Source organism: Musca vetustissima, unplaced genomic scaffold, assembly GCF_032173495.1.
Source record: "Musca vetustissima isolate MV318-11 ecotype Yass unplaced genomic scaffold, APGP_CSIRO_Mvet_v1 utg19356, whole genome shotgun sequence".
NCBI lineage: Eukaryota > Metazoa > Arthropoda > Insecta > Diptera > Muscidae > Musca > Musca vetustissima.
The window spans coordinates 112885-135391 of record NW_026872524.1 but is presented as its reverse complement, the minus strand read 5'-3'; the positions used below and the strand labels follow the sequence as shown (position 1 = coordinate 135391).

General features: G+C 34.2%; 1 protein-coding gene across 1 annotated transcript in view; it reads right to left on the bottom strand.

Annotated features, from left to right (window-relative positions):
* Positions 1-1077: 1077 nt before the first annotated feature.
* The window catches only part of LOC133327346 (protein yellow), a 38800-nt gene continuing 17370 nt past the window's right edge, over positions 1078-22507 (bottom strand). Inside the window, exon 2 of the mRNA XM_061535940.1 lies at positions 1078-2429. Coding sequence (XP_061391924.1) covers positions 1090-2429 — 1340 coding nt within the window. The 3' untranslated portion in view covers positions 1078-1089. The remainder of the gene's footprint in view (positions 2430-22507) is intronic.

The window sequence follows — 22507 nt, the reverse complement described above, 5'->3', positions numbered from 1 at the left end:
ATCCACGATTATTGGTCTGATAGTCCTTGAAAAAATTTTCTTTAAAAAATCCACGCTTATTCGTCGGCTAGTAATTGAAAAAATATTCTTTAAAAAATTGGTCTGGTAGTCCTCGAAAAAATATTCTTTAAAAAATCCAAGCCTATTGGTCTGCTAGTTCTTGAAAAAATATTGTTTAAAAAATCCACGCCTATTGGTCTGATAGTCCTTGAAAAAAATATTCTTTAAAAATCCACGCCTATTTGATCTGATAGTCCTTGAAAAAAATATTCTTTAAAAATCCACGCCTATTTGATCTGATAGTCCTTGAAAAAAATATTCTTTAAAAATCCACGTTTATTGATCTGATGGTCCTTGAATAAAATATTCTTTAAAAAAATCCACGCTTATTGGTCTGAGAGTCCCTGAAAAAATATTCTTTAATAAATCTACGCCATTTGGTCTGATAGTCTTTGAAAAAATATTCTTTAAAAAATCCACGCTTATTGGTCTGATAGTCCTTGAAGAAATATTCTTTAAAAAATCCACGCTTATTGGTCTGATAGTCTTTGAAAAAATGTTCTTTAAAAATCCATCCTTGTTGGTCTGATAGTCCTTGAAAAAATATTCTTTGAAATAAAAAAAACAAAACTGCATATATTTTATTTAAATTAACATAGAAAAAATATATATTTTTTATTTATAATTTTATTGTATTTATTTAACAGATACATAAGTATTTTTTTCTTTCAATATATAATATATATTTATAAAAAATCAAATAATTAAAAAAAAAAACAAATATATATGCCAAATAATATAATGATGTTCAAATGGTAATAATAAAATAAATGATGTATACAAATAATAAATTCAGCACTAAATATTACATACATACAAAAATACATACATTTATAGAAAAAATAAAATAAAATAATAAATCATAATACACAAAAATTCAATACTTCTTCACAATATGAACCACAGAATGACAGAATTCTAGAATGGGGGGGAAATATTTATATATAGAAACGAACACAGACACAAGACATTTAGACTAATGATTTGTTGAGTTGGAGTTGGCAGATGAATGGATCTGATGATGGTAACCTAATGATGTCGCTGCCACCAGGGTGCGGCACGTGATGTGGCATAACTACCCAAACCTTCACGGGCTGGGGCTGGTGCGGGATGTTGTATCTGTTGGATTTGTGCTATCGCCGGAAATAGATGTGGACCATTGGCGGGCTCATAGGTAAGGGCATTGTGTTGTTGTTGGTTATACAAAAAGGCATTAGGAACATTTAGGCGCTGAGAGCCACTATAGGGTGGTAGATAGGATGGGCGGACTGATGGAATTGAAACATAGGTTGGTTTGGGTGAGGGGCTTAAGTATGTCTTGGGATATAGCGGTTGTTGTGGCTTAACGGCTGCCACCGAGTTGTGGGGACCATATACATTGCTACGTTGGTCGCAGACAGTTCCTTCAATCAAGGTACTCAGAGGTGCAGTATAGATACGGAAATTCACATCATTATAATCCAATTCGGAGAGTAAAAACACCGGCATACGATCGGAGAGTACCCAAACATCTTTGTTTTCATCGATTTTAACATCGGCAGGGAAGACAAGACCGACATCATCACGATCCACAATACCATGGAATTGGGGTGAGTATGGCATGGATGAATGCCAGCAGCCGACAGCATTTTGATCGATTAAATTGAACAACTCAACACCATCGTCGCTCATAACACGGGCCGTAGTGTGGGAGTTGGGTCCACGTTCATCCAAAGCAATGAAATCATGATAACTGTCCTCAACACGTGTCTCATCACGCAAAATGCGAGTGGACACAGCGAATTGTCGGTGACTGGCCAAGGGGCTGAAATACATGGTACGGAAGCCATCAGACCTAATGGGTGACAAAGCCATACCGAAAATACCCTCTTCACCCCATTGGAAATTGAGGCCAGCAATGTTATAATCACCTCTCAAGGGATCGGGGAAGAAGTACGAATGTCCCGAGAAACGCCATGATTTATTTTGTTCCCACGAATAGGCAATCAGGCCATAACCCAATTCATCCGAGAAATAGGCGAAGGCATCATCACAACTCTTGCCAATATCCACAGCAATGTTGGCGATGAAAGTATTGGCATTGGTATCCTCTGGTCTCAACTCGTAGCGGCGTATACGTGTGTGTGTTGCCAAATCGAAGACATTCACGGCATATGGGCAGGGGTTGGTGGTGGTGTTACCAATACCCAAGGTGCCAGTATCCAAAACCCACAAACGACCGCATTCATCAACCTTAATACGATAAGCTGTGGTTATGCTATTCGCACAATCACCAGCCGTATTCGAACGCCAATCGGGATAGGGTATCAATGCTGGAGAACCGGTAACACTATGATCCATATTGATATAAGTCAATGTGGCTGGTATACCTGGAAAGAAAATCGAAGAAAAATGTTTGTAAATTAATAGTCTTAAGACAAATTGTTGCAAAAATAAAATTCGCAAAACCTGCACATTGCAAAGACATAAATAAATACGCTTAAAAATTATTTAATGCATATAATTTAGTAATAATTTTCGAAATACATTGTAGATATAAATTTGGCTTAGATTGTGAAAAACAGTCTATGAAAAATTGGCACCTAACAGTTTACAACATTTGTAATTACAGTAATTCATTGTTTCTAATTATAATATTTATCACTTTAGGGGCTTAACATTGCATTAACTTTAAAAGTTAAATTGCTTCAACTGTTATAACACTTAAATGTTATAAACAGAGGATAAACTAATGCAGAACATAGGAATAAATGTTCGAATAGCACTAACTGTTATAAACAGTGACTTAACTGTAAACTGATCATACATATAGCAGAAATGTTCGAAATAAGCGAAAGTGTTATACAGCGAATGCCTTATCTACAGTGGCGTTAACTAATAGAAACCAGAGCATACTTCTAGGCGTTAAGTAAATTGGAATTATATCAGTTTACAAAGAATAAGCGTGAATTTTCAAACAAATTTAGTGGAGCAACTCAAGTAAATATAATCGTGGATTTTTAAAGGCATATTTCTAAAAGGACCTAAAAAACTACAAGCGTAGATTTTTTAACGAATATTTTTTAAGACTATCAGAAGCGCGGATTTAAAAAAAATATTTCTTCAACGACTATCAGACCAATAAGCGTGGAGTTTTTAAAGAATATTTTTTCAACGACTATCAGACCAATAAGCGTGGATTTTTTAAAGAATATTTTTGTCAAAGACTATCATACCAATAAGCGTGGATTTTTTAAAGAACATTTTCTTCAAGGACTATCACACCAATAAGCGTGGATTTTTTTAAAAAATACCTTTCCAAAGACTATCAGACCAATAAGCGTGGATTTTTTAAAGAATATTTTTTCAACGACTATCAGACCAATAAGCGTGGATTTTTTAAAGAATATTTTTTCAACGACTATCAGACCAATAAGCGTGGATTTTTTAAAGAATATTTTTTCAACGACTATCAGACCAATAAGCGTGGATTTTTTAAAGAATATTTTTTCAACGACTATCAGACCAATAAGCGTGGATTTTTCAAAGAATATTTTTTCAAGAAATATCAGACCAAGAAGCGTGGATTTTTCAAAGAATATTTTTTCAAGAAATATCAGACCAAGAAGCGTGGATTTTTTAAAGAATATTTTTTCAACGACTATCAGAGCAATAAGCGTGGATTTTTTAAAGAATATTTTTTCAACGACTATCAGAGCAATAAGCGTGGATTTCTTAAAGAATATTATTTCAACGACTATCAGAGCAATAAGCGTAGATTTTTTAAAGAATATTTTTTCAACGACTATCAGAGCAATAAGCGTGGATTTTTTAAAGAATATTTTTTCAACGACTATCAGAGCAATAAGCGTGGATTTTTTAAAAAATAATTTTTCAACGACTATCAGACCAATAATCGTGGATTTTTTAAAGAGTATTTTTTCAACGACTATCAGACCAATAAGCGTGGATTTTTAAAGAGTATTTTTTCCACGACTATCAGACCAATAAGTGTGGATTTTTAAAGAATATTTTTTCAAGAACTATCAGACCAAGAAGCGTGGATTTTTTAGAGTATATTTTTTCAACGACTATCAGACGCGGACGCGGTCGCGGCCGACCATACGATACCCTACACAACTACCACAGAACTTCATCTTTCTGCGGATTTTTATTCCGAGCCTGGGTAATATTTCGTGACAGTTGGACCCTCTTGCCCGATTAGAGGTCAACAGCACCTCTTCCTTACACTGACATATTTTCCGAATATTACCAATATTCAGTACAGCCCTTCTAATTACTTGTCCATATTAACTTCACCGTGGGTTGTGTTGTGATGTTCGGTTTCTAAAAAAACACAAAAAAATAAGTTTTCGGTCCACTTCATCCCGAAATTATTATCTGATCACCACCGAAAATTATAGGCATTGTACTTGACCATAACTGGAACCTCTTGAAACATTTCAAAGCGATCAGCGCTATATTTCCGCCCTCTAGTGTGGTAATGATTTATTAAATAATATTTGAATACGTAAGCGCACCTGTAAATATTTACGTGTAACTCCCACATCCGAGGACATACGACGATGTAATTGGTATCAATTTAAAAGCCAACCACTCCTCTTGGTTATACTATCAACTTCTCGGGTATATGTCCTTCAAGAGTAAGTATATACGCTATAGAATACAATTTTTGTCATGTTTCACACAAAAGTCAGGGTCCATTTTACCCGCTAAATATTGACCGATCTTGATGAAAGCAGGCATGCTTATTCTTTGGCCTAATCCGCTTCTACAAATTCGAGATGTTTGAACTATAATTGCGGCCTCTGAGCGACCAGAAAACCCGACAAAAATTGAGTAATTGGTCCATTTCATTCCCTAAATATTAACCGATCTATACCAAAAACAATAGGGGCCGAACCCATCCTACATGCAAAATTTCGTGAAGATTGGTCCATAACTGTGGCCTGTATCGTGTTTACAAATTATAATGGATAGATGGGCACACATGTCTAGATCGACTCAGCTAGTCGAGATATGACGATCGGTATACTTAAAGGTAGGTCTAGGACCAATATTTCGCTGCGTTAAAAAACTCTTGGGGCTGCACAAAGCTATAATACCCAGACAACATAGAACCTTCCATGTTCGGAAGTTTAAAGATTTAAATCGCAATTTTCAACCGAAGTCACGGTAATTTGATAATTTTGATTTGAAAAATAAATTATTCTCAAATAAAAGACGTTGGAGGTCTTTGTTTTGATATATATCATATATAATGCCGCATTAACCACACGTTCCAACTAAAAGTCTGGTCTGGGATCTGAGTAAGTTAAGAATTTCTTCGCACTCTATATAATCGTCTCGCCCCTTTGTGATATTCTCATGGCTTTAGCCGCATTTTTACACCGAAGTGCCATTAATTTGGCCTTCCGAAATCTTGAAGTGTAAACACAAACCTTACAGAAATTTTTCGATATAGGTATACGTGTTGAAATAGCCCACATATATTGGACCGCACCTTATTTTTGTATTTTGAATGGATTATCTCACCGAAGTGGCTGTAATTTAGCCTTCTTCGATGAGTTTTTACCCTATGAAGAATATTTGTGTTTGGTTATTTTTTCATAGACATTCCGAACTCTTAGAGGGTAAAACCAATAAAGAATATAATCAAACTTCTAGTGTACAATTCATAATTTTCCCCACCGCATGAAGGAATTTTGAATGCAAATCGTGATGGTTATGAAAATTATGGCCCGCCTAAATTTAACGAATTTTTTCCCTTGTTTAAAAAATATTTTATCCATTATCTACAAAGTCATCAGTGTGATTTTTACAAACAACTTTAAAAATACATTTTGAGCCAAATCAGTCGAATCTTAGAATCGAAAAACATAGATTTTGTTTAGAATATTTTCTGAGCTATATTCGCAGAGTCATTAGCATATTATTTCCCCACTTATTACGTTTTCTGTATCACACATCAAACCGGCCAAAATTCACACCATTTAATTATATAGTTTTTTTTTTACTTTTTTTCTAATTTCAATTAATTGCCACCAAATTAATAATCTTTAAAGTGTGAAAAATAATCGGCATATCTCCATGGTAAAGATTCCGTTAACAACTTCATTAAATCAAATCTGTAACCAGTTTTGGCTGACAATAAAAAACGCATGCTAACATTATCGCCTATTAGTGTTCAAACAACCATTAAAACATTGAAATTATAAAAAAAATACAACCCGAAATAAACTATATAGACAGACCCCTTCAAGAAGAAAACACCATTGCTGGCCAATCATGCAATCATGTCTATATATAACTGCAGTGTGTTGCAACTCTGGAAAATGCTAATAAAATTTGATTAAATTACCATATTAAATGTCATGTTGTGTCCACTTCAACGCTGTAAAGACATGTTGTGAAAACCTCTCAACAGCTTCCATCATCATCTTCGGCAACAAATGATATATATCACCGCCAACGAATAAACAAACACCACCGGGAGCAGCAGAAGCTCAACGCCAACAGCAAACAACTGTCATGGGAAATTATTTTACATGAAATGTTTGATTCAATAATCAAGATCACCAAATAAGTGTTTGTTCGATACGCAGATTACCAGCATTGAATGTGCAAATTTATATTTGTTTGACAAAAAATTTAAATGACAGCCGCCAATGTTGTATGGCAATGTTGCAAACACCATTAAACTGGTATCTGAAATATGGTGCACAGTGTTTCCTGTACGTACTTGTCATTTTGTAAAGAAATTCCTTACCAGGAGTGTTGAATGCATTGTTGTCTGTCATGCTGCCAACCATTTGTGGCATTAAAATATGACGATATATATTAATTAAAATACCACAAAGTGTAATGACTCAATCAAAAGCAAAAGTTAAATGATTTGTTTTCATATGGACCAAGATTAAATAAATAGTGGTGATTTCATAGATGAATTGGTGAAATGTATCCGAGTTAAAAAAAAATCTATAAAGATAGCATTTAATAAATGAATTTAAAATATGAATAAAGAGCAATGGTTTTCTATATGTGAGGCCCTTTTTAAAGTCTTTAATAGATGATAAACTTTATGTTAAGCTTATCTTTAACCCTTTGTGGCCCAATGTTGCCCACAGGCAACAAAATGTTTTAGAGCTTCTATTTAATATGCTGTTAGTAGATATATGTATTATTTGGATTCCATATGTCAAGACCTGATTATGGACGACACATGTCAAAAGAAAAATCAAAAAAAAAAAAAGAAAAAAAATTTTTCAAACATTTGGTAGTTATGAGCTTTTCAATATAGAGAATAGCGTAAATTTGTGTACAGTACTAATTTGTGTATACCGTCCAAATTATTTAAATCGCCTCGTATTCAAATTGTACAAATTCTACCCTTTGAATTATTTTTGATTCTTGTAAAATTGAATATAGAGACTGATTTAAAATGATTTTTCTGGCGATTTTGCATTTGGTTTTCTTGATATTGGACTTTATTTTTTCCGAAAGATGTCAAATTTTGTGCATATCCTATTTAGGATAGTTGCATTAAATCTGTGAATAGAAATTTGTTCTAAGACTGTGGAAAAAATTTGGGGCTCAAAGAGTTAAATGAAGAAGAATCAATACCCATATATAAATTGTGTCGACGTGTTTACCACTTTGAAGCTGGGACAGGTTCAGGTTCGTTACAAGAAAGGTTTTCGTTGTGGGATTTTTAAGAAAGAGACAAATTACTTTATTTAAAATAACAAATTATTTCCACCTTGTAAACAATAAAATACTAATCCTTATACTTCATTGTTCTTAATGTTCAATATGGATCTGAGGAGGGGTAGACACAGGACGAGGTTTTGATATTTGGTGTTAAAATTTGAATATGAGCGGATTGTAGGCAGCTGTGCTTCTATTATACTCGGTCGACATTTATTGCACGTTGGCTGGAGTCAGATTAAACCCGATGAAGGGGAAAAGCTCAAGGCATCCTGCTGGCAGCATCTTGGCACAGCGACAAGCTGAACGGTGACTTCACGCAAAATATTGACAGTAGGTTGGTAGAACAGCACGGATATAGGTGGCTGTTTGGCGCAGCTGCAGCCCGATGAACGGTGACGACACCCGAAGGTATGCTGTAGCCCGATGAATAGTTACGGCCCAATGTGTCGTCTTAATGACAAGGGCTTCTTTTCAACACAACTTGACCCAGACGACGGGGACTAACTTCTTCCTGTACCACTGAACCCCACTAGACTAAGTTAGTACTTCACTAGTAGTCGTTTAGTAGTAGCTCCACAGCTACTACCATTGGCAGCAGAGGGATCGTCTTTCAACCATACTCGACAAATCATCAGCTACTTTACTGGTACTTTCAAAACCCCTCTTGCAAAATACTACTTCCTACGTCTAGGGCTCGCTTTTAACCCCAATTGAATCCACAGCCATATACAGAAGACTATATTGATCACCTTTACCTTTTTAGCATATGGACATTTTATTGATTCAAACTGACACCTATTTAAGAATGAGAGACCACACCTAACCATGAAAACGTCAATCCTATCAATCTGTGCCTTTTCATAGATCGACCTATAAGAGTACCACCTACAGGGACCGAATAGGTCGTTCTCAACACTAACTACAAATTAGTTTCTTGTATTAACACTAGGGGATCTTTTGACCGTTACGTTTAAACTAAATACGTGTAGCCAATTACTCCTATTGGGAGGACTTCCACAGCATCGTCATACTATTCGATCGGTTACCGTTGTTTTTCCATATACCCAAAAATTCTTAATTCTTCGGTTATTGCTCGTCTGATTATGTTATGGACATTTTTCTGAAAGTGTGACCAATCCGTTGCTTTGGTATGCGTTCCTGGTTCGTTAAATACCACATCTCTATGCTACATATAATATTGGGCTGATCATGCGCCACTTATTTATAAATATCAATAGCTTTTTTGTCTTAGTGTCCAAATTTGCACGATCAATTTTTCTTGATATACATGAACTTTTCCATATACCCTGGTTACCACTGGTAGTAACGGTGCTTTCAAAAAAACAGAAATTATCGACACATCCAATTGCTTGGTCTTGATGTTTTCTGTTCTGGTGTTTTTAAGTTTCATGGCCTCAGTATTCTTGATTTTGAACTTTGTTAATTGCACATTTCGCCAAGTAATTCTACCGTATGTTATTGTACCATGGTTAGAATCCTCAGAGCTTAAAATATCGATATTGTCAGTTTAAAGTACTTATGTAGGCAAACCATTACGATGCACCACATCTATACTATGTGGATTATTTGAAACGCTATCTATCTGTCAAAATTGCATTAGCATAGTCGCCAACCACGAAAAACTGTTGATTATTTTGAACGCCATCTATGGGTCAAAATTGCTTAAGCACAGACGCCAACCATAACAAATTGGTATTCGTTTTGGCAGCACCATGAACCTTCGCATTATTTTTCCACAGCAACATCGGATTTTTGTAACTTAGTGACTTATACTTATTGTCGTACTATATAAGATTCAGATTGTTGAAACGACATCTATGGGTTAAAATTGAATAAGCCTTTACGCCAACCATAACAAACCGACATGTTAGGTGTCGTTGTTAAAATATGTTATATTCGTTTCGGCAGTATCAATTGGTTGCCAATCATTCTCATTGTGAATATTCTATACAAATTATAAAACTGAAGAAGCTCGATGTTTGGGCGCCACACCAATTAACAGAAAAAAATTGGATGGATCGAATTTCCATCTGCGAATCCTTGGCCAAACGTAATGAGATAGTCACCATTTCTTAAACGGATGGTGACTGGAGATGAGAAATGGATCACATACGATAACCCTGTGCGAAAACGATCGTGGTCAAAGAGCGGTGAAGCACCTCAAACGGTGGCCAAACCAGAACTAACGGCCAGGAAGATTCTGCTATACATTTGGTGGGACTGGGAGGGGATTACTTATTATAAGTTGCTTCCATATGGCCAAACGCTAAATTCTGATCTCTACTGTCAATAACTGGACCGTTTAAAGATAGAAATTGAACAGAAACGGTCCGAATTGGCCAACAGGAGAGGTGTCGTGTTCCACCAGGACAACGCTAGGCCACACACATCTACAGTGATTCGCCAGAAACTTCGGGAGCTTGGTTGGGAAGTTGTAACGCATCCGCAAAGACTGTACTCTGAGGTTGTAGGGAATGAACTTTACCAAGGGGTTTCGGTAGCACGGGCGTCAGGGTTTCCGGGTCCATAGATTTAGCCTCGTAGTTTGGTGTTATCCCTTGGAGAGCATCATAGTGGCTGAAATACGGATATAGCTTCGGCTGGGTGTGGATTTGCATTGCACCTGGCCCAAGGAGGTGAGCAACACTTTAGTGGGTTGGCATTGCTTCATCCCTTGTATTGGCTGGTGTTTAACCCTTTCAGTGTTTTTGTCGAATATATTCGACATTTAAACTGGCCGAGGGTTGAAATGACAATTACTATTTTTTCTAAACTGTGTCCCTTTATATGATTTTGAATACAAAATTTTAGATTTTTATTCCGACAAATGTTTTTTTTTACACTGAAAGGGTTAAAACACCAGGTAAGGTATTATTAGTTCTAATTGTCTGTCACGAGACCTGCCCCAAATAGTTTTGAGTTCAACTGGGAAGATTTTCTGCTGTGAATTGAACAAAATATGGTCGGTAGCACAGGTATCAGGTACCCTTAAGTCCACGGATATAGCCTTTCAGTTTGGTGTCAGCTATCTTGAGGGATATTGTGGTGGCTGAGTTTTATGCATAAATCACGGGTAGAGTTTCGTCTCTGTGTGAAGTTGCATTGTCTGGTAGGTGTTTTAAATGGACTCTGTTTGTTATGCTTCTGTATTTTTTACCAAAAACTGCGAAAACCTGCTCAAGTGGTGTTAGCAAACTGGAACCTGATGTTATCGATCAGGTTCCAGGTTCGACTAATGAAAATCCTCCTTCAAACATTTCCTATGTTTCGCCAAACCATCAATTTCATTATCACAAACTTACCACACAAACACTGTGTGCTACCGCATACACAAAATACTGATTTAATCCCCCCATCTCGCCAACCAAATAAGGAAACGAGTTGGACAAATAATGTTATCTGCAAATGCAAAGACAGATGGTATGTGGTCTTAGTGCCACGACAGGCTTAACATAAATTGGTGGACACGACACTGAATAACATTTCATGGTGTGATGATCATGCTGGGGTTGTTTGCCCAGCTAGCTTGCTCGCTTGACTGCCTGCCTGAATGATGTAGTCACTTGCCATGGTATGTCATCCTTGTATGAAACAATTTTTGTTTTCCTCATTTCAAACCAGTTCCACGAAATTCACACACAATATTTTTTGCTATTAGAGGATTGGATGTTTGAGATCAGGAGACCTGTTTGCGAATTGCAATTGTTCGATGAATGGCCATAATTGTTTTTTTCGTGGACTAAGCCTCCGATAGAAGGAGTCAACGGAAATTGATAACCAAAAAAAGGAAAACAAAAACAAACTGAAAAACACCATAACAACAATTCATGTTGCGGTTGTTCAACATCTTTGGAAACAGGAGTTGTTGTGTTGAGTTGAGATGTGGCCATCTGTCCGTCCATTTGATATTTGAATTTTTTGTTTGTTTTCGGTTGACATTAAGTTGTCGGCCTATTAAGCTTGAATTTATTTATTTATGTATGCTTTTAACGGCATCATTAAATAGCCAAACAAGCCTCATATATTTTTTTTCCAAATCCGCGAAACAATTGATTTATGGATTTTGCAAATGGCTCCCCATTGGGTAAGCGGAGCGTGTAGCATTTAAGTGTATTGCATGTTGGTGGGTTTTCTTGCAACGACCACGAAGAAAGACATAATTTCTCTGATAAAAATTTTTGTTGTTGATTTTTGTTTTTTTTTTTTTTTTTTGCATAATTGACATTATGCGGTTTTAATTGGTGGCTGGCTAGCTAGCTGGATGCATTATAGTTTTACCGCCTTGTCAGCCGATTGCTCAACTCCCATTCAATGATAAGAAAATATTATTACCGGTTTATACTTCACCGTCTGTGTAGTCCACATTTCTAAGTCTTGTTCAATTGGCGTTTTTTTAATATTGCAAAATCCAAAAAAAAAAGAAAACTTAAAACTAAAGTGAAGTGATGAAATTTTCGTTGTCGGACGCCTATTTGTAAATCGTGTAGAGTTTGAGTTAATAAAATCCATTAGCTCATTTCGTAGATCGTTTAAGTGAGGATTGGTAACTTGTTTTATGGAGTAACTCATTGCTTTCTTTTGAGGATTGCCACACACATACGCTCACTCACCACTTTTACATGGTGTATCTTTAGACATTTCGACGTCTGTTATTTTCAGCGACCATGCCACAAACATAAAGTCTTTGATCTATGATATGTGTCATGTAATATCTGCCAGCAGGAAGTGGATACGATAGTTGGAAAAAAATTCACTATTTAAATATCCTTTTGTCGAGTATCGAATATTCGTGCTGAATTTTGTTGTTGTTCAGGTAGAATGTATTATAATAACAATACATTAATTGGAAATTGGAAAAAAACTTTTGTTAAACACTTGGAATATGTTTGAGATAAATCTCGAAATTTCTGGATCAAATGTTCAGATTACTTTATTTTTGTCCGATAGTAATGCGGAACTAATTACTTTTCTTTTTAATTTCGTGACTGTTTGTTCCCCGGATAAAAATTGTTATGTTATTTTATCTGCATACTAGCATATTGTGGTAAACTTTCAGAAGCTAATGGAGAGTCTGGAAATGGAACTCTTTGGTTTCACTCCTCTATTTGTAGGAAACAAAAACAATGCATTCCTGTCTTCCCTATGTTTCGCGATGAAAAAAATAGGTAAAAATGTATTTTATTCTTTAAAACCGCGAAATGTAAAATTACCGACACTTCGAACGGACAATGACTTCAGATCCATAAAAACTCTTAAGATTGGGCGAGGCTATGTCAAAACATATTTTTCTACTCATAGAAAGTAGAATTCAAATAATACCGCTTTTCGCCTTCAAAACACATAAATTCTGATATGGACATTTTTCTTATGAAACCAATATTCCAAATTCAAGAAACTTCGGTTTGGATCCCCAAAATAATGAAAATAGAACGGAAAGCGGCTATGCCAATACGTGGGCCAATATTCAATATGCGGCAACACATTTTTATGACACAAATCTAACATTTTGCACCAAGAAATACATGATACATTTGCTGGCATGTTTGAAGATGATCTATATGGGCCCCAATATTATTCACAGCCACAATATAATGATACCTTCAATGTTAATCACACATTTTCCGACAAAATTGAATGTATTCCATGATAGAAAATCTCCCTACAAAAAAGATCAATATTGTGACATGTTTCGGGGTAGTACACTTTTAACCGAAGTGACGCATATTTGTTTTTTTTTGGGTTCTCTTAGTCTGTAGTTTGGTATTTCGTTTTCTCTTGGCAGCAATGCCATTCTACATAGCTGCCATATAAAAGTCCCGATCGATTTTGAAGGATATAAGATGTTCGGCCCGACCGAAACTAACCTCGTATTTAATTCTTGTTAATTCTTAAGGTTTTCTTGAAACAGGTATTGTTTTTGGTACCACTTAAACATTATTTGTATCTATGAATTATAAAGTGTGATTTTTGTATTTGTTCTTTCGGTAAGACCGCTTTCAAGAGCTCACCCTCTTTCGTTTCGTTTCACTGCCAAACATATTATGTTTGGTATGCAATTTAACCATCGTCTTTCAAACAAACAACGCTTGCAAAAATTGAGTTTTATTATAGCACAGTGAACTGTACATAAAGTTCACTTGCGATTTTAATATTGTGCTCAGCGACGATACTCATTTTTAGATCAATGGACACGTTAATAAGATCAGCCGGAAGTGTTGCAAATTCTACCACTGCACCCAGAGATGTAACAGTTTGGTGCGGTTTATGGGCCGGCTACTGCGCACGATAACTCTCGAAGGGAGTAACCGATTTTATCCAAACTTTGCACATCGTAATATTTTTTCAAAACTATTTAGACTTCGAAGATGGGAAATATTTGTAGCTCCAAAAAATGTTCAAAATTGTAAAAAAATTATTTTATAATATCATGCTAACGGACTATCCTATTTGAAATTTTGTACAACCTATTACCTTAACCAAATCTAAATCAATTGCGAAGATGGGACCTATAGGTTCACTCCTTCCGTTACTTACTCCAAAAATGGTCAACATTTTCAATATTTATAAATCCAATATCAGGCGTATGGAATGCTCGATTTGAACCAAACTTTGTACAACTCATTATCTTTAGATCAAGTCTGAAGGTGGCACTCGTCAGCCCTATCCTTCTGGTACCTCCCCCACAACGGGTTAATATTTTATAAACTTGTCAATTAAATTTGAAACGAATTGTATAACCGATTTGACAATGTGATTATAACAAGATGGTGCAGCAACACAGACTTTAATCGTTAGGTACAGGCCAACATTTTGGAAAAATCATGTCAAAATTTGATTCAAATAAACGCGTCATTCTACGCTCCATTTGGAACGTCGTGCAGAATTTCAGTGCAAACAGGCAAACTAATCTAAACCTATTTCGGCAAACTGTCCGTCTCAATTTGGACCTTCTTCTTCATTTATTCTTCCGTTATCCGGATGTAAGTGTTCGTACAATTCAGTTTCAGTAAATAAATATTTGTTGTTAATTTATGTTAATGATGTTCAGTTCGTTGTTTTTGCCTGCATGTAGAAGTGTATATTCGTCATTAAATCTAGTCCAAAATGTTTTTTTATTTGCATGTAGTAAATGTCCAAGATACTATATTTTGCGTCTACATTCATTCATCTAAGTTCTTCGTTTGGTTTCTGGTTTTAAGGACTATTATATTTTCAGTACTCGTTGGTAAGCCCACATTTCTAACGCTTCCAACTTTCTTTCATCCGATAATTTTACACTCCAAATTTTTAAATTTATAACATGGCTATTGAGAAATTTTTTGGTATTTTACAAAAGGTATCTCACAAATGTAGATTTGTTCATAATTTTAAGTCCATTCTTCTCACTTGTAAGTGCAAGTTTTTCTATTAATTTTTTAATGTCATATATGTACATCGGATATTTTTGATTATTTGTTCATAGATTTTCACCTTCGACATTTTCATCTTGGAATAATTCTTCGAATATGTTCTAAGAGTAAAAAGTAGTGGGGATAACATACACACTAGTCTTACACATTTCCATATAGGTATTTCTTTGCTGTGTTCTCCATTGAGGGAGTCGAAAGATTTCTCGTACTCGATAAAACATATTAATGTATCTGTAGCTTCTCTTCATTTCTGTATTAAATTTTAAATGCAAAATAGTGCCGCTTTACAAGATTTTGTTACAATCAGATATATATTGGGATTTTGGTGCACTATTATAAAACCAGACGAAACTACATATGTGAGCATAACCAAATCTGAAACGATTTTCACCAATTTCAATGGGCTTTGTCTATGGGGCAGACGCAAATATATATAAATCGACGTATTGCTCTGTACGAAAATGTGGAGTAGGGTAAAAATAGCATCATATACAAATTCTAAAATCAATACCTTCATTAGCTTCGAAGATAAAGCTTTTTTGAAAGGGTCCACCTAAAATATTAATGACCTTTTTTTAATGATCCGAATTTTTCTTTATGGGCTAATGAAAGCTTTTCCAAAAATATGTTCCAATTAGATTTCTGTTTTCAGAATTTCATTTCATCTACAATGCAAATAATTCAATAATATTTAAGTACTAAACAATATTTAAACAATAATATTCACTTTGTTCAACATCACAAATTAAACACCTCCATTTTAAATTCCCACAATAATGCCCTTAATTAGTTCTTATTGAGACAAAAGCCACATGTCCAAAATTGAGATCACATGCGATCAACAAATTGTTTCTCACACTTGAATAAAATGCATGCATAACATAATTTGTGACATACACGTTTCATATTTCTGCATTATTTCTTAACAAACATAAAAAAGCATACGCTTATCTTCTAGGTTATATTTTAGGTCAAATATGCCTTTTACTTTTATGGTTCAACGATTGACCACAACGAAAATTAACATTTTACAACTGTTATTATTTAGATGAAAAAAAAAAAACGTTTGTGTCTTAAGTCTTTTGTTTGAGACTGTTGTCATTTTGTTAGGCAAGCAAATGCATTTGCTTTTTTTGACGCATATAAAAATAAATAATAATACATTCAAAACCATGTAAAAATATATTAAAAATACCTTTAACCATAAAATATTAAGATTATTGAATACACCACAAAAACGAAACAAAGAAGTCAAATAAAACATTACAAAAAATACAAAATTTTCAAAGTCCCTGAAATGTTAATGCTATTGAATGTTTAATGTTTTTTGTTTGGTTTGCTCAATTTTTGTTTCATTTCAAATTAACCTTTCATTGTATGGGGGGAACTACAAATAATGTAAGCTATCGCAAACATTTTTTGATTTGTTTCTGAAGGTATTGAAAATAAAAAATGCCATTGATTTTTTTAATTGTCTGCACAAAATAGGAAGTGAATGTACAATATTTTCGTATAAAAAGAAGAAAACAATACAAACTCCCACAAGCTATAAATATGAACAGTTTTGTTAAACACAATCAAATCCAGACATTGACCCACCAGCTTAAATGAAAGCATAAACAAACAAAAAAGAAACAAAATAGATCAAATAGAGATAAACGCCCATAGACATTTTGAAAGGGAGTTGCTGCTCAGTCACTCCTAGTAACAACCATTAAACAAATTGCTGTCATGGCCTTTTTTCCACCATCTACAAATTATTAATTTTACAGTTCAAATTGTAATAATTGATTTATTTTAAAGTGAAGCAGAAAAAAAAACTGCACAAAACTTAGAAAACGAAAAAATCGGCGAATATTAAAAAAAATATTGTTAATGTATTACTTTGCCCGAATTTATGCTTGGGGCACAAACAGTAGCTCACAATGTGTACTTTGTGGTGCTCTACTGGAGGAGAATATATTTTAGTTTCGGGCGAAAACTTAAAAATTGCGTATTGTGAATTTCTGACATGAAACACATACATTTGGAAATTGGAATAAACTCAGCATGGAATAAACTCATATTTCGAAAAAGGCTATCTTAAGGGGACCTCCCATTCTCGGGGTCAAATTTTGATTTAATTTGAATCTACACTAATTCAAGAATGTCCTACAAAATTTCAAGTGAAAATCTCAAGAACTCTTAAAGATATAGCCGATTTATTGTGTCAGCATCAAGTGACGGCTAAAGGGCTTCTCAAACTTTAAACGCGATTTTCTCTTTTGCGAATGGCGGGCACGATAACTTAAAAACTAATAATCCAATCGGTTCCAAATTTTGACACGTTTCTCTGGGAGTTTATAGCTCTCGTATGAACTAGGATAAAGCCAATCGGTGAAGAACTTCCTTAATTTTTAACTTAGTCTGTGGTAAAAAAAGACGATTTTCCAAAAAAAAAAAATTTTTTTTCAAAGTTCCGCCGTTTTGTTATTTGTTGTGCGAAGTCAATAATCCTAGTTCAGACGAGAGCCATACATGTACTCTTTCTAACACCGTTGGAATTTTCGGATTCCGATGTTCCAGTGAGGAGTTATCATGCCCGCCATTAAAAATAAGGAATTTTCTTTGATCACAAAAAACAACAACAAACATTTTTTGTAAATTATTTTTGAAATTTTACATGCAATGCAGGTTAGGAAGTGGTGTTGATGTATGGAAATGATTTAAGAAATTCGTACTTGTATGAAAAGTACAACAAGGTACTAAATTTTGTACTATTTGCATTTAGTGGAATGTATGGAGATGGAATCCTGAAAATTGAATTAGAACTACTATTGGAGTACAGGAATTAGGAAGCTTTAAAAAATCGTACTTATTTGTACGAAAAGTACTAAACGGTACTAAATTTTGTGCAAGTTGGATTTTGGTGAACAGATAGAGCTCGAGTCTCAAAATGGGAATTAAAATTACTGTTGAAGTGTCGGATTGAGGTTTACGAGAAGTTTATGAAATTCGTACTTATTGGTACGAAAAGTACTATATGGTACTAACTTTAGTTCAATTTGGATTTTTCTTGAATGGATAGAACTGAAAACTTGAAATTTGGAATTAAGGTTACTGTTGAAAATTGAGCTATTGAAATATTTGGAAGGTCGTATTTATGTGTACGAAAAGTACTAAACGGCACTAGATTTGGTACAATTTAGACTTCGGTGAACGGGTAGATATGGAAAACTTAAATTTGCAATGAAAATGACAGGGTTATTGTATGATTGGAATTTCGTACTAATTGCAATTTCGTACGAGAAGCACTAAATAGTACTAAATATGGTACAATTCGATTTGTGGGAGCGGAAATCCTAAAATTTGGAATTAAAACTAAGGTTGGAGTGTAGGATTGAGACATGGTGGTGGTTTTGAAAAGTCGTAATTATGTATACTAAATGGTACTAAGTTAGATTTGAGTGAAAGGATGGAGATGGAAAATTTATATTTGAAAATTAAATTACTATACAGGATTGAGACAGTGTTGGAAATTCAAACTCATAAATACGAAAAGTACTAAATGGTACTAAATATAGTACAATTTGGATCTATGTGAACGGATAAGGCTGGGATCTAGAAATTTATGCTTAAAATTACTGTTGCAGTGTGGAATACGAAAAGTAAAAAATGGTACTAAATTTGGTACAATGTGGATGTTGATGAACGGATAGAGCTGAAATCTTTGAAATGTGGACTTATTGGAGTGCATGACTGAGGTAGTTTTGGAAATTCGTACTATGGGCACTAAAAGCACAAAATTTAGTACAATTTGGACGGGTAAAACTTGAATACTGAATGTTGCGACTTAGGTTACTGTGGGAGTGTAGGAAAAGTACAGAATGGTGCCACATCTGGTACAATTTAGTGAACAGACAGAGCTGGAATTCTTAAATTTGGACTTATGATTACCATTTGAAAGCAGGTTTGGAATATTGAGGTAGGTTTGGAAAAAAAAGTACAGAATGGAACCAAATGTGGTATAATTTTTTAATGAACAGACAGAACTGCAATTCTTAAATGTGGACTTACGATTACTATCTGAAAGCAGGATTGAGGTATATTTGGAAATGTGTACGTATGAGTAAGAAAAATACTGAATTTGGTAAAATTTGGACTTTGGTGGAATTAAGATTACTGTTAGAGTGTAGGATTAATGAAGTTTTAGAAATTTTTACTTATGAGTATGAAAAGTACTAAATTTTGGAACAATTTGGATTTGGTTGAATCCATAGATTTGGAATTTAGATTACTGTTGAAGTGTATAAAAGACATTTTGGAAAATAGTGCTTATGTGTAAAAAAAGTACACAAGTATATTACAACCAATGATACCATATTCACGATTTCCAAATGCAATGTTATTATTATTATTTTTTTTTTTTTTTTGTATTCCCTTTCCGCATACGAAGTAGCGGGCATTTTCCTTGTAAGATAATAATTTAAAATTTATTTATATAAATAATTTTGAAAGATTACAGATCCATAGGCGATGATGATGAATATTTTTTAAAAGCGTGGATTTTCAAATTCTTTAACGAATTATACAGAGCAATAATAATGGATTTTTAATGAACATTTTTTATAGTGATAATAATAGTGAATTTTTTATTGAATATTTTGGGATAACCGAAAGATTGTACATATGCCCCATATTGGAACTATTTCTAGATTAAGTGAACTTTCCTAATTATATCCTTCAAAAATAGTACATATTTGTAGTCGCATAGGTGCGATACCCTCAAGCCCTCTTCCGAGTTTTCATTTCAAGCTATCTTTCCATTGGTTTAAGGTATTTCATGGTCGACTAAATTTCCTTTTTTTTACTCTAAGTATCTTAATTCAAGTTTTTGTTTGTAATAGTTTCTAAAATTTAAAAATCATTGCCGTTGTTATTCATTAGTGTTCGAATTCAATCAAGTGTAAAGTAATCCAAAGTGAGGTGCGAAAACATTGATTTCGTATTTTTTTTTTTTTTGTTTTAACTCAACAGCCTAAACAAATTTTTTTAATAAATTCCTAAACCAAAAAAGCAACTACGTTTCTCTCAATGTTTTAGAGTGAATAATAATCGGTTCAAGGCTTTAGAGGTTGGATTAAAAATAGCAAAAAACGTAACGTTAATGGTTATGAATTTAATATTTTGTGACGTATAATAGTTCAGTGTTCCGTTGAGTCATTTTAGCAAAGAAAAAGCTAAACAAACCATATAATTTCTGGCCAATAAATTTAAAAAAACAACAGAAAATCCATTGGCTTCGTCCAACATTTAACTGTCATGACATCGATAACATTTTTTTTGTTTTTTGGCTAAAGTCAAGACATTGGCATTTTTGTTGTTGCCAATACTTCTAATCGCAATTGAACCTTTCAAATTTGCATTTTTTCAATATAGCCAGAAAGTAATGCATAAAACGGATCTATATGGCAACCTCCACGTTGAGTTTCTTGTAAAATATTCAAATTTGATGAAATGAAAAAAAAACTCAATTTGATTGATTAATTTGTATGGTAAATTGTGTGTTCATGACATATTTATTGATACCCGTAATGGTTAGGGTGATTTAAGAGGTAATGGGATTATTACTTATTTCAGAAGCTTGGAAAATGAAAGGCAATTTTTTCGCTAGGATCATGATCTGAATACATGACCATAAACTGCATCCTCATTTGAGTCTTAGAGTTCAAAGCCACAAGCAACAGACTTTTTGCTAGTCTTGGAAAAAATTACATTTCAAATATCATATAAACTGTCTAGATTTCAAGCTCCTATGGAAAGCTTAGTGCAAATTGTTCAGTATTTTAATTATATCTGCTAAACGGATACATATCTAAAAACTTGAATAAAGATATTACTCTGTAATATACCCAAAAAAATAAGCGGGACCTTTATGATTTTTTTATTTATTTACCAGAAATCCGGAATGCCAAAGTACCGCCTCTTTGGTGCTGAAATTTGGCTAACCTTAAAACCCGATCAACCCAAACATTTTCTCCAAATAGGTTTTCACCCAACGAGATGCCGGAATACCAAATTACAGTCACTTCGGTGGGGAAAGTCGGCTAATATTTTCAAAACACCGAAAATTAGAACGGAACCTTTATATGCAGATATGTCCAAAAATGGTGCTATATCGATTTTTTTGCAAAATGTTCTCTTTCCATATGAGCGAGGAATAACAGTCACTTCGGTGTGTAAATTTTGCTAAAAATTTTAAACTACCGAAAATTTCAATGTTTTTCTCCCATCGAAAATCGGTATTTTCAAAATAATTTTCACGCTCAAAAAATTCGAAATGCCCTTTCGGTTGAAAAAGTGTCTAGACCCTAAAAATACCTAATATTTGGGTTATCGGTATATTGGATGTATGTTAATACCAAATTCGTTGCCCTCTAAAAGCCCGGAGAGTCCTTCGATGGTGACAAAAACATTCAAAATCTCGTAAGGTGGGATCTCGTGTGGTGGGACCTTTCAAAAAATATTAACTATTTTCTGCATAGATGTATATTATAGTCCGAAAAACTCGTAAAGTCGAATTACGGATCTCTCGGTTGGGGGCTATATCAAAACATGGAATTATTTTGGTAATTTTCTGCACAAATGTATTTAACCCTCCAAGAACCTGAAATTTTATAATGTCGTAAATGGTTTTCACTCTTTATGGACCTACTAGGTCAAATTAAAGCCTTAGACATACCGGAAATGAGGCAGTACTGCTATACGGAAGCTATCCCAAAACGTGAATAAAAAAACTAAAAAAGTGTCAGTCGGTGTTGCCGACAGATATATACCCTCAGCTTATATTTTGCGGAGGTCTTGGAAATTACACGATTGTTTTGTTATTAGTTTTATATAAGGTATGTATATATTTTTCAATTCAATTTATTAATCAAGAAACTCCTCATTGGGTTACAAATTGATAGAAGGCGTATAATAAAGTATTTTATAAAATTACGAACTAAAAATTCCCTAACGCAAAGAGCTTTTGGATTAATTGTCGATCAAATCGGTTATTCGATTCAAATTCAATATACAAGCATATAAAATATTGACCCTTTGTGGGGGAGGTAGCAGAAGGAGAGGCCTTCGGACTTGATCAAGACTTATTAAAGATTCCTTTCGCTTAATATTGAAATAGTGTACATTGAAAAATATGCCCATTTGTGGGCGAAGTACCAGCAGAAGTAAACAAATTAGTTCCAGATTCAAAGTTGTTGTTGGTTGTTCAAAGTTTGATTCTAATCGCACATTCCATTAGATGATATTGTATTTCTAAATATTGA